At 31.7% G+C, this 13,769-nt stretch overlaps 1 protein-coding gene and 1 long non-coding RNA gene across 2 annotated transcripts; one reads left to right on the top strand and one right to left on the bottom strand.

The window, feature by feature from the left end:
• Positions 1-5,040: 5,040 nt before the first annotated feature.
• Positions 5,041-11,320, bottom strand: LOC139493193 (uncharacterized). The gene is made up of 2 exons (XM_071281426.1): positions 10,794-11,320; positions 5,041-6,179 (listed from the first exon to the last, which is right to left on the bottom strand). Exons 1-2 carry the CDS (start codon positions 11,138-11,140, stop codon positions 5,435-5,437), a joined length of 1,092 nt encoding a protein of 363 aa, XP_071137527.1. The 5' UTR covers positions 11,141-11,320; the 3' UTR covers positions 5,041-5,434.
• Positions 11,321-11,735: 415 nt separating this feature from the next.
• On the top strand, positions 11,736-13,417 carry LOC139497506 (uncharacterized). The gene is made up of 2 exons (XR_011657757.1): positions 11,736-12,054; positions 13,346-13,417. It is a non-coding gene; the product is annotated as an uncharacterized lncRNA (long non-coding RNA).
• The last annotated feature ends 352 nt before the right edge of the window (positions 13,418-13,769 follow it).

Raw genomic sequence — 13,769 nt, 5'->3', positions numbered from 1 at the left:
GGTTTGGTACATCTCATTTCCATAGAAATTGTTTAGCCATGTACCTTCAGTCATGGTTCATTGACTTTGAATATTTGCAAAACTTACATGTTATAGTGTTGCTATTTTGATTTCAACATTTGCATTATGAAAAATTACCAAAAAGCAAGACGTATAGTAATTCTGACCTCGGCGACAACGTCTACAAATATTCACTCTGTGGTCAAAGTTTTTGAAATTTTGATAACTTTCTTTAACTATTCTGGATTTTTACCAAACTTGGACAGAAGCTTCTTACAATCAAAAGATACTTTTCGAGAGGAATATTTTTATTAATTTTTTTCCTCATTGTTGTTGAGCCTGCGATTAACAGCTAAAGTAGGTGAGACACTGGGTTCTGCGGAACCCTTACAAATTTTTGTATATGCTACTCATATCTAATAAGGGAGAACACACTGTGATGTCTCTCCTGCTTTACTGAATTTTATGTTTTAAAGATTAAGGTTTTACTATAAATATCACACTATTACTTAATATGATCCTTATCAGATGGACACTTTACAATAATGTCATCAGATATAGTTGACCTACTACTTATAGAATGAGAAATAGGTGTTAAAAGAACAAGAGTGCACACACTGAAATGTTTGCCTTCTTTATTGAACATTGATTTTATGTTGGTAGTCCAAAATATAAAGCTTAAATACAACTATCACATAAACTTAACATGATTCAAGAAAATAGGGTCAAGGTCAGATGAAGCAAACTGGAATTATATGTATATCATACAATCATTCTATTCACCAAATGTAGTTGACCTATTGCTTAAAGTTTTTAAGAAGCAGACTTAAACAGGAAATCTAAATATTGACCAATGAACCATGAAAATGAGGTCAAGGTCAGATGAACCATGCCAGACAGACATGTACCACATCTTACAAGCAATCTTTGCAATAAATATAGTTGGCCTATTGCTTAAAATATCTAAAAAACAAACTTAACCATAACTTCACATTGACCAATGAAAAATGAAAATGAGGTCAGGGTCAGATGATATCTGACAGACAGACATATACAATTTACCATCATTCTATACACTAAATATAGTTGACCATTTGCTTTATTATCTAAGATACAACTGGATACCAATTAACATTTGACTACCACAAATGGTTCCTTTTGAACTGACTAATCACAAAATAATACATGCATTTTGCAAAATTTTCAAAGTCAATAGACCATGACTAAGGGGACAGAGCCAAATAATCTCCATGAAAATGAGATATGCCAATGCTTATACAACTGCTTACCAAATATCATTGACCTACCACCAGTGGTTCCCCATAAACTTACCTAATCACAAACTAATACATGTAAAATAAGCATATCTGTCTTGCGTTTTGACTTCGTCAAGGTGAGATAAAAACTGACCAAAACACAAAAACTATGCTTTAAACAATGAACCAAGAAAATGAGGTCAAGGTTAGATGACACCTGTCAGTTAGAAATGTACTCCTTACAACCATGCCTTACACCACATATAAGAGACCTATTGCATATAGTATCTGATATACGAACTTGTATATTATATAGTGTGTCTTTCTATGTTGTGATGTTACCCTTTTGTTTCAGATAAGGGTGAAGGTTTGTACCTATTAAAACATTTAAATCTGCTTAATTTGTTTGCACATGTCAGGAATCTGATGTTCAGTAGTTGTCGTTTGTTGATATTATTCAAAAGTGTTTCTCATTTTTTATATAGATTAGAATGTTGGTTTTCCTGTTTGAATGGTTTTACATGTCATTTTTTGGGCCCTTTATAGCTTGCTGTTGGGTATGAGCCAAGGCTCTGTGTTGAAGGCTGTACTCATTTGCAGATCCAGAAATTTTCAAAACAGGGGGCCTGCTCCAGTCATGCTTCAGCCAAATCCAGTTCTGGTACTTTGACCTAAAATGGTTTACTTTTAAAAATTGTGACTTGGATGGAGAGTTGTCTCATTGGCACTCATAACACATCTTCTTAATATATCTATTGACCTAAAAAAACTTAACATGGTTCACTCATCCATGAAATGAAGTCAAGGTCAGATGAAAACTATCTGACAGGCATGAGGACCTTGCAAGGTACGCAAATTCGTGATATAGTTATTCCATTACTCATAATAATAGAGAAATTAAGATTACAAAAAATCTTATGTTTTCTTTTCAAGAAGTCCCTTAACCATGAAAATAGGATCAAGGACAATAGACATGTTCAGTAGTTGTCGTTAGTTGAAGCGGTTCATAAGTGTTTCTCATTTTTTTGTATAGATTAGACCATTGGTTTTCCCATTTGAATGGTTGACACTAGTTATTTTAAGGCCCTTTATAGGTTGCTGTTTGGTGTGAGCCAAGGCTCTGTGTTGAAGATTGTACTTTGACCTATAATGGTTTACTTTTACAAATTGTGACTTGGATGGAGATTTGTCTCATTGGCACTCATACCACATCTTCTTATTTCTATAAATGACAGACAGAAACTTCATAACAAAAGACAGCTATATACAAGCATCCAGGACTTCCACCTGCCAAAATATAAAGATTTTAATAGTTAGTTAACAAAGCCAACACCCCAGATCAGTATCCTTGTGTCGAGATTCTGCAATAGAAGTTACAGGCTCGACAAAAATGCAAATACTTCCTTAAATATATCTTTTTCATACATTACCAAAAGAAACAATCATCCTACCAAATTGTATTGTAAGAGAAGGCATATGTAGTATTCATTCATAACAAAGTGTCCCTACACACAATTCAACAAAACCAAAAACAAGAGAAGTGCTTTTATTGTTTTACTTTGTCTCATAGTCTCTTTGAAGCCTTCAACATGAAGCGAAAACTTTCAATACACAGCTATTCCAAGACAGTCACTAAGCATCGTGTCTGTTGCCATTTGAATTGTTAATATATGTTCACAAAAGCAGCAAATTATTCATAATCACTAAACTTTATTTGGAGAAAACATGCTTAAACAAATGATTTGTCAGGAAACAATAATTGATACACAATTACAATTTATTGCATTATAAATATTATCTCTGTTAATATTTACTTCAGAAATTAATCTTTTAAACAACTATAAAGTACATAGAAGAAAATACAAAAGAATTCCCTCTGACTATTATATGTTTTTTAATTTTGTACATATAATACTGGTATATCTCGTTCCATACATATATACATCTTAAAAGTACACATAAGTACAAGATGATTTTCATAGCATCGGATCAAAATATTGGTTTAACTCTTTAATAATGAAAGCTATCTAGTAGTGACTTTTCCATGATATTTTTAAAAGGTGGGGTTTCATCATATTTATTCATATTTATCATATTTTAAAATAATATACATAAGGCAAGACATAACTTCTTATGAATGATCCTACAACATTTGAAGCAATAACAACAGAAATGGTAAGACAAATCAGTAAAATGTGTATGAAAAATAAAGGGGATCTAAGATTTATATCACATACAGTCGGCACCAAAAGCTTTTCTGACTACTAGTCCAAAGACCAATATTTTGACATTTTTTTTATGTGTTTAAACATAGTTTTTCAAGTTTTTCCGAAATAAAATTTAACTAGTCTTGGGCATTGAACTAGTGGCTAAGGGTGCAGACTGCATACGAAAAAACAAACTAACCACACATGTTACACATTATTGTTTTTGAATCCATCACTTGGTGAAAAAAAGCCAGCCTACTAATGAGGACCTTTATATACATATACTTGTTTTCTTTATGAGGCTGATCATATTTGCATTTTACAATTTAACCTTGGTATAACAGTTTTGCGAAAAAGTGAAAACTGCACAAGAAAGAAGTTTTAAAATAAACATTTCAGGGGCAACAACTCCAAAACAGGTAATTGTATTTTTCTCTTATTTTCAGGGAGGACAGATGGTCCGAGTACACAGTTATTTCGTAGTGCATTTCCTTTAGACAATAAATGGAAAAAAAAAAAATTCCACTTGCGCTTTCTCCATAATATTTTTACAGTGTGTTGTACTACTTTTGGGACAAATTATATCAAAATTATAGAAAACTTCATCAGCTCTAACTCAAAATATGGACAATTTTATGTGAAGGGGGTCTTGAAATCTTTTGACAGCTTCCGAAATGCTAATTTTTGACCTTTTTCAACTGGACCAAATCACTACTTTACATTATAATTCATGAATCAATTTTTTTTACAGTGTAATTTTATCCCCCTTCTTGCTACTTGAGGCATAAAACATAAATAAATAAATTTGGAAGGGGTATAAAAAAAATGACAAGCACACTGTCCACACTAGGGACTATATTCGTGGACAACGAAAATCAAGGGACGATAACTGTGTACTCGGACCAGATATTGTCATGCTGATCATTATTGAAATTTACACTTTTAACCTAACATTACTAGTATTTTCCACAATAACAGCCCAAAAAAAAACTGAAAAAGAGGATAGTTCATGGTCTCCAATTTTCAGGATGCATAGATCTTATCATGTTGATCTTTTTTTAAATTTACAATTTTAACCTAATATTTCTAGTATTTTTCACAATAAAAAAAAAAAAAAAAAAAAAAAAAAAAAAAAACCCTAACAAAAAGACTAACAACAGAGACTGAGCAACACATCCCTATCAAAATAAGTTAAAACATTGTACAAGAAATTGAAGATTATAACATTGACCATGTTAACTCAATGGTTAAATAACCAAAAAAACTACACTGAAAAAGAATGCAATGTAAGGTCTCTGAAACTTTTTACATCTTAATCTAAAAATCATTCATAAGAAAACTTCATTGACATCAAACTATAACAATGTCATTAAAATATTACATGTAGTTCAGGATATTCAGAATAACTTAATTGACCTGATAACCAGACAAAGTTTCAATGTTATTAGTGTAGCATTAAATCATCCTGCAGAGCCAAAAATTTTGGATGCTTTAAACATGTTCAACCTGCTCTTTATAGTTATAAACCTGAGATATATATGTACCTTCGGAGAAAAGAGCCATTTTAATTCCATATGTAATGACATAATATTTGTATTAATCTACACTGAGGTCACTCAGCCAAAAAATATTGGCCAAAGACTTGCTCTTAATGTTGGCATGCAAGTTTTTGACACATACAAAATTTGACAAAACATCTCTCACAGTTTATGAGAATATGGTTGTGTACAGCAAACCAACACATGCACAGTTAGGGTAATACAACAGATGTCCTAAAAGCAACCAAATCATTATATCTTTTTAATACCTGACCTTCATGCATGGTCCAAATTGTATTGATCCTAATACACATATCTAATATAATTTGGATTTGCTTAATTATGAGATTAGAACTGTCCCGACTGTATAATTTACAAAATATATGCGTTTGTGAGTCAAACTGTTCCGACTATAATATTATGTGTTTGTGAGTCAATACATTTCATACATGCTGACTCGGCTACCACTGTCATTCAGCACAATCAAAATATCTGCATCTTTCTTAAAACTTATTCCTAATGGATTGATAATGTCATGTGCTTCAGTTAGAATTATCTTGTTGAGTTGACCTGATGGTGACAGTTGATGGACGTTGTTTGAATTAAACCCAGCTACATAAATATTCCCTTCTGTATCTGTTGCGATGCCTGCAATTCCCCTCAGCTGTTCATGTTTATATGTAAAGACTTCTTCAAAATTGTATGTAATACAAGTAAGCTTGTTCTCATCACGGTCATTAAAAAAGATTCTTCCAACATCATCTATACAGAGATAGTTTGGTTTACATCCATGTTTATGCTCTCGAATCACATTACCATTCATGTCAAAAATTGTGACTACATCAGCAGACTTGCCATCATATCTATGGCAGGATACAATACTGTTGCTGTAAAACGATATTCCGATTTGTGGATTGTTGATCTGTATCCAGCGATTAATGGTGCAAGAGTTGATGCAGATATCTGCTAGTACACTGCTTTCTGGGAAGGATACAACACATCTACCTTTCAGGGTTCCACTTACATCCCAGGGAATAGAAAATGTTAAAGCATCTTGAATGGATAATTTTACTCTACCATAATAAATTTCATCAGTTTCATCACTAAATATATACAACCAGTATTTGTAACGATCTACAAGAAGGATCATGGCATGTAACTCCACTAAATTTTGCTTCCTTTTTATAAAATGAATTTTCACGTAGAAGATCCAAATCTTGAAGCGGCCTAATTGAGCAATCAAGCAATGAACTGTTACTAGTAATTAATGTAGCTTCACTGATAACTACATTTCCAAGACTGGTGATTTGATCTGTCATATTTTCCATTGCTCCATTGATTTCAAATGCAAATTTAGAATACTTTTGCTGTTCATTTACCTGCAGAAAACTTTCTAGTTCTTCTTTCTGAGCTTTCATGTTGTTATAATCATACAACAACTGTATGTCTGAATTACATTTCAGCCCTGCCTTCAACATATTCTGGCAGTGAAGGACCATTTTTGTTTTCTCTTTAAAATGTTCAATGCTTTCACTTAAAACTAACTGATTATCGGGTACCACGATTTCCCGAGAACTACGAGAACAACATAATATCCCGAAAACAAGATTATATATCCCGAGAACAAGATTTTTTATGGTTTTATATGTGTTTTTTTGCTTAAATAAGTGTAACAGCATACAATAATTAAGGTTTATGGCGTTCATAATTAATAAAAGTACACGCAATCTTCAGAAAATAGATTTTTATGTCTTGTTACTTATATGCAAATTCCTTGTTGAAAACAATATGGCGGACGTTATAATTTGTAAGGTAGATAACTCGACTTGAAAGCAAAGTACTGTAGTACTGTTTGCTCACTGAGGATTTTGTGTTGTAGAATTTCGTTATTTGTGATCTGGTGCATTTGCAATATCTAATTGTGATCATTCTGCATTTGAACTGTGTTGATGCTATTTCATTAATTCTAATGAATGAATTTATGATTGACTCATTGACATAGTACCACAATAAATAACGTATGCTTCTCTTTGGATATATAAAATAAGAAATATAGAGATCAGATTATTTATTTGAAGTACAAATCCAATGTATACAATGGTATAAAATACAAGAAATTTAATGTTTAAAAAAAAAGTGGTACAACATATAATTACATGGTCTTTTCAATCATAGTAACATAATTTGTTTAAGAAATCTTGAAATTATGAAAGTAACATATCAAACAAACCATTCAATTATCAAAATTCCAAAATAAGATATTCAAAATTTGCCATTTTTTTTTTCTTAAAATTTTATATGTGTTCTCTATTATTTTTTCCCTAAATATCAGCACCTTTCTGTATAATAAACATAAACATATATAAATATTACATAGCAGTACCGTACATAGTCTTCAGAAATATATACAATAGAAACCAGTAGTTTTGTTTTCTTATAATTGTCAAAAGAGAAAAAAAAGGTTTTTGTTACCTCACAAAGTATACATAATACATTTTAATATTTATTTAACACCAAGCCTTAATGCAGCTAAAAGTAGTCCAAATACATTCTGTCCTTTCCCATCGAAACCTGTGCCCCAGAAAGTATCACAAACATTATGCGCAATGTAACCTTCCGATGCCATTAGTATATCACGGAATTCTTCAAACTGTACAAACTTTATTTTCAAAATTTCGGCTTGGACAATTGGCTTCATTTGTTCCCATTCAACACATGTTTTAATAGATTTTGACAGTTTTTTTGCATTTTGGGCGTTATGTGCTATTATGATTTTAGCATTTAACTCGTATTCTTCATGGAAAATGGCTTTTTGACTTTGGTACATATGTTCGGCAGATTTGAAAGTTATACCATTATTATTCAAGAGAACAGGGTAGAAATTGGATAGAACGTCTGTTTTCCCTTTTACGTAAGTAATCATTCTTGGTTTGTATTTCTAAACGTTTTGTACTTCTGAAGAAATCTCGGTCAATAACATTGTAACTAGTTCGGACTCTATTTATACTATTTGTAAAATTCACAATTAATTTATGAATTGTAAATACTGTTCAGATGTTTATCATTCATCAAAACATTATTAACTAATCTATCTACTAACTGTAATTAATTAAACCGGGATTACAATAAATCTGAATTAATCTCAAATGATTATGGAAGTGTGCCCTATAATCAGTGTCATAAACCATTAGACAATTTCAAATAAACATGTGTCAAAGTCAGCTTGCAATACTCTCTGATGCGTATATAAATGACTGTAAAACCTAAGAGTGTCATTCAACTATTTATGGTCTTTGGTCGCTTATCTTAAATAGTTGAATTTTGGAAGCAATTTCGTAAATTTTTGTAATTTTTTTTATAATACCCTAAAAGAGTTCAGTTGCCGTTTTGGAAAGATTTATTTACATCTATTTGAGAAAAAAAATATATAAGTATATATTTGAATAAGTGAGTTCCGTTTTTGAAAATTATTTTTGTTTCATTCTTTTTTTGAAGTGTTTAATTGAATTACAAATTACCATTTTATAGAGATTATATTTTACATTTTATGAAATAGTTCAGATAAATTTTTTAAACAACTATATTTCAAATTCCTCTTTAAAAATATATATTTTATTTTATTTAATTGTCAGTAAATTGAGCAAAAATATATTAAGTTCTTCATATCCGCTAATATGTTGAACGTTTTAGTACTCGGTCATAGCTATGTTGAACATTTGAGGCGTTTGTGCGAGGATAAAGGGAAACCCCACAAGTGGGAATACCCTTCCAATGCTCGTGGAAAAGTTTCGGTGCAGATGCATGGCTATCCGGGTGCTACTATCAAAAGGTTAATTACTGAAATTGAATCAGGCTTATTTGTACATTATGCGCCTCATGTTGTCATATGTCAAATTGGCTCAAACGATTGCAGTAATTTACAATTTGATGAGACTGCTTTCGAAAAGGACTTAAATACTTTTATTGGAGCTTGCCTTTCGAGGGGAGTTGCAATTGTATTCATGTCCGTTTTGCAGCGGTCTAGATTTCGCGTCCGACTCACTCCCGAAATATACAATGCCCGAAGAGACGTAGTTAATCGAATGATGTTGAACAAAGCTGTTCAAAATCCTTTAGTTTTCTATTTCAAACCGGTTAATGTATATCGAAAGGAGTACGAGGCGTTAGACGGAGTGCACTTCACGGAGAAAGGGTACCGGGCCTTTCTTCTCGCTCTAAAAAAATCACTCAGTTGGTTTATTAACCGTGTTAGTAAGCGAATTGATTGATCTTTTTAAAGCGACGTTCAAATGACAGTCAGTAGGATGTGAATATGTTATATATGTTATATCGTAAGAGTTTAATTATTATTATTGTTGGGTAATAAAAAGTAGAATTGTATTGCATTGTGTAGCGTTTGTTTGTTTAATGTATTGCACTGTGTAGCGTTGTATTTACTGTTTGATTAATGTATATTTATAAATTTATTTTTTTGTCATTGCTTGAACCTTGAAACTCATGTCTTGTGATTTTTTGTAATGCCGACTGTAACTAATAGTATTAAAATGTTATAGACCTGAATTGGTAATAAATTAATAATCTTATCTCTAGGCTTTGAATATACATGTCATAAGTGGATATACTAATTAACAAGTTATTGTAAAAGTTGGTGGACACGTGCCTGTAATCGTTGTTAATTGGAAAGATCATAGGTCATAATAAATATATCACAGATTACTTACACATAAAATATTACTCCTAAATTAGATACAAATAAGCACCAATAACACAAAGGACACATTAAATGCCATTATCGAAATATATGTAAAAAAAAAAATGCCTACCTTTTCAATGATTTTACCCCGTCGAACTCTTCATTAGTGAAACAACAATTCTCACATAGAAAAGACAGGTTAGCATCAGACCATTTCTGTAACAATACATCACTCATGGGTACACATTTGGTATGGACCCATTTCTCACAGCCAGTGCACTGAATTGCATCAATGACACAATCATCAGTACATTCAGTACATTTTATACACGGATATTTCATTTCCTCTGACATTTTGGAAGAATAAGCACCAAAATCGTAAATTACTTTTTATATGCAAAATGTTACTAAAATAATACCAAGCCGTTGTCTTCATATTTCTTTGATGAACAAAATTTGAGAAAATTGAAATTTTTGTATTTTGTATTAAAACAACACCAAGCTTTAGTTTAAAAGGAGATATTTGGAGAAAATTGTCCAGTAATTACAGCATTTAATAAGAAAACAATATAATTACTAAGATTTTGGATCATTTTGAAAACATGTTATTTTAGTAAAAACTTTGACGAATCATAATTTATTTCATTTTATTAACAATAACAATATAACGATATAAATAAAATTTATTAACAATAGAGACATATAATTAATTAACAACAATCAGTTTTATATGAATGTTTAACATTTTTTTTAATAAAATCTATTCTTTCAGTACATTTGATACTTTTCTTTTCTGTCAGTTCTTCTAAGATCTTCTAATACTTTGATTTTCTTAAGTTGTCTACCTTTAGAATGTCCGCCATATTGTGTCAACAAGGATTTTGCATACAAGACATAGAAAATGATTTTTTGACCTGAAATTGCATTTTTATTGAATAAAAACGAGTATTATCTCTTATTAATATTCTTTATTATTGTAAAAAGTAGTAAAAACACAATAAAAACACCTATAACACAATTAAAAATCTTGTTCTCGGGATATATAATCTTGTTTTCGGGATATTATGTTGTTCTCGTAGTTCTCGGGAAATCGTGGTACCGCTGATTATCCCTACAGCTAATTGACAACTGATCCAAACAGTCTTGCTCTAATTTCAATACCAGTTTTTCAATATTCTTTCTTATTGTCTTGATTTTCTCTTTCGTCTCCTTTTCTTCCCTTTCACCTACAAACAATAATTCTTCTCGTTCTTCTACAGCTTTGCTAAAATTTCTTGTCAATGTGCTAAATGCATTCATAAGATTCAAGTATGCATCACTATCTCTTAGTTTCTTTGCTGCCTCTTCAATGGCCACAACTTCGTTGCATTTACGATGCTCTAATGTAACACAATGTAAGCAGCACGGCTTCTGATGATCATTACAATAAACCTCAATTTTTTTCATGTGTTCGTTACATGTAGTGTATTGTGAACCAATCTTTAAATGAACGTCGGAAACTTTATCGATGTCTGCAAGTTCATGGTCAATAAAAGCACTGAAGGCTTTGTGATACTTTGAGCATGAATTACAGAAAGCTTCTCTACATTCTACACAAAATACTTTCGCCGCTGTTACTTTATTACCATGAAGGCCAGAAGCTTTTTACATGGTCCACAAATTGATTTTCCCTTCAGCATTTTCTGTGCATCTATTAGACTCAGTATTATGTGGTTGATTGGCAATTTACGAGAAAATTCTTCTGCATTTCGTGTTTTATCCGAAACCTTTATTTTGGTTCTACAGACTGGGCATGATATGCTTCTCGGAATGTGGTCTTTGAATAAATGTTCAATACAAGTATGAATGCAAGATGAACAGAAAGTGTGCAGGCATGTAAAATATTTCGGTACTTTTAGAGTGTCTAGACATATTGGACATTTAGTGAGGTCATTTATAGTTTCAGGTAGGTCTTTGGTGTAAGACATCGACGTTAGCATTGCTGCAGCCATTTCTATATTGCTATATTGTCAGTTTACTAACACTCTCACAGTCTATTAGTCTCGATCATCCAGCCGCTTTATTTTTCAAAGTAGAGCGTCTGGATGACAAGTGATATAAAAATGGTAATTTATGACATTCGGAATAGTATCGGCTTTTTTAGCTTGTTTTTAAAGATAATGTCCAAGACGAATAACCAAGAAGTTGGTTATTGACTTCGGAAGAAATTATATTACGATAATACTATTGAAAATCCCGAGTGTACCGATTGTTGTTTAAAGCTATTTATATTTTGTTTGTGACGACATACAAGTCGTGGAAAACACCAGACAGCATGGCTTCCATGACCGCGAAGGAAAATAACAGCACATCAAACCTTGGTAAGATGATATAACAACACAAACTGTTACATAAATTTCAATGCAAACTGAAACAGCGAGTAGTTATATATTCTTTCATGCATGTCCGTGCTACGTAAGCAAGTTACTAATTATACAATAAATGTCAATTTTTGTATTGACTGGGACCACTCGAACAGTCGTGTGTATGCTATAAATACATTTTGGGGTTGTTAACTTTAAAAATACTTGATGGAAAAGTGATATGACGCCGAAATATGAACTTCATCCAAGATAAGTTTGTTGTATTTATATGTAGTGCATAAAGGAGTTTGCATTTTGATATGTGTAAAAAAAGGGGGGGGGGAATGAGAGATGCGCAATGTTGTACACATTTGAAGGAGGGAACGCAATTCAAAAACATAAGCAGACGAAAAACAAACAAAGTATATCTAGAAGATGCCACTGATTTTGTACATACACCAAACGGTCAAAATGATTTATGCTCGATTTTTTTTAAAAACAAATGCATTTAGCTTATACAAACATATAAGAAGTACGACACGTTGTTATGAAAAGTAATTTAAATATACTGTTAGTAAACAAAGTCTGGACTGGTCAACTTAAAAAAGAAAAAAACTTTTTTGCACTTTCAAGAGGCATTTTTTTCACACTAAAAAAAGTCCATAAAAGAATACAAATGTTGTCAGTGAATATATACCAATTGGCTATCTAAACCTTGAAACAAAACCATGGAATGAGGAATACACTGTAAATTTGTTTTTATGCAAAACAAGACAGTAAAACAATAGATGCAGCATCAGTGAAAGGAGGTGTCAATGAGGCAGCAACCGGTGAACCCAATGACATACATTACCAAAAGTAAGAGGACATCTTGTTGACTTAAACAAAAATTGAGAATAAAAGTACCAAAAGGTCAACATAACACAAGTAAGAACATGCGGTATGAATACCAATGAGATAACTATCCACCCCAAGTTCAAAGGAGGAGGATGAGAGCAAGTATAGGCAACTGTATGGCCTTTAACAATGATAAAAATTCATGCATGATTTTGATAGAGAATACAGACAGGGAATGTGTCAAAGAGACATCAACCCGACAAAAGAGCAGGACACAACCCAATGCCACAAATGGGTCGTGTCATCACCACAGCGAGATAATCTCGCATCCCGTAGCGGAATTCAGCTTGCACCAAGACATTTCTAAATGTATATTTCTATATGATGTTTTTTTCCAAACATTTTGTTTTTCATATATGCTATGCTGGTGACCAAAAATTAATATGATTTTAACATTTACTTTATTTTGTAGACAAACCAATGATGATTTCGGGACACAGATGTTATGTGTAAAATGTGAAGAATTAAAAAAAATCTATATAAATATTCGAATTTTCATTGTATCATAAACAGCTTCAATTTTATAAGAAAAAAGATTCAAAGATTTTTTTTTAATTACTGAAGCAGCAATCATTATAAATAAATCACAGTATCAAAAATGTTGGTTAACATTATTTTGACAGCAACCACAAAGCGAAAAAAGGTACACAGACATATATTAAGTAAATGAAACAAACATCAAGAAACACATTGTTGTCAGATATGTCGGAGAATTTTAAAGATTTGTATTAACAAATTAAAAATCATATAAACAATTTACAGTTTTCATGTTTGCGTTGTATCTCATTTACATGTCTGGCCCTTCTCAGTTAACTATATGGTATGGAGTTTTCTTA

This window comes from Mytilus edulis, chromosome 1 (genome assembly GCF_963676685.1).
Source record: "Mytilus edulis chromosome 1, xbMytEdul2.2, whole genome shotgun sequence".
Classification (NCBI taxonomy): domain Eukaryota; kingdom Metazoa; phylum Mollusca; class Bivalvia; order Mytilida; family Mytilidae; genus Mytilus; species Mytilus edulis.
The sequence above is the reverse complement of the archived record's forward strand: the minus strand, read 5'-3'. Positions and strand labels throughout refer to the sequence as shown.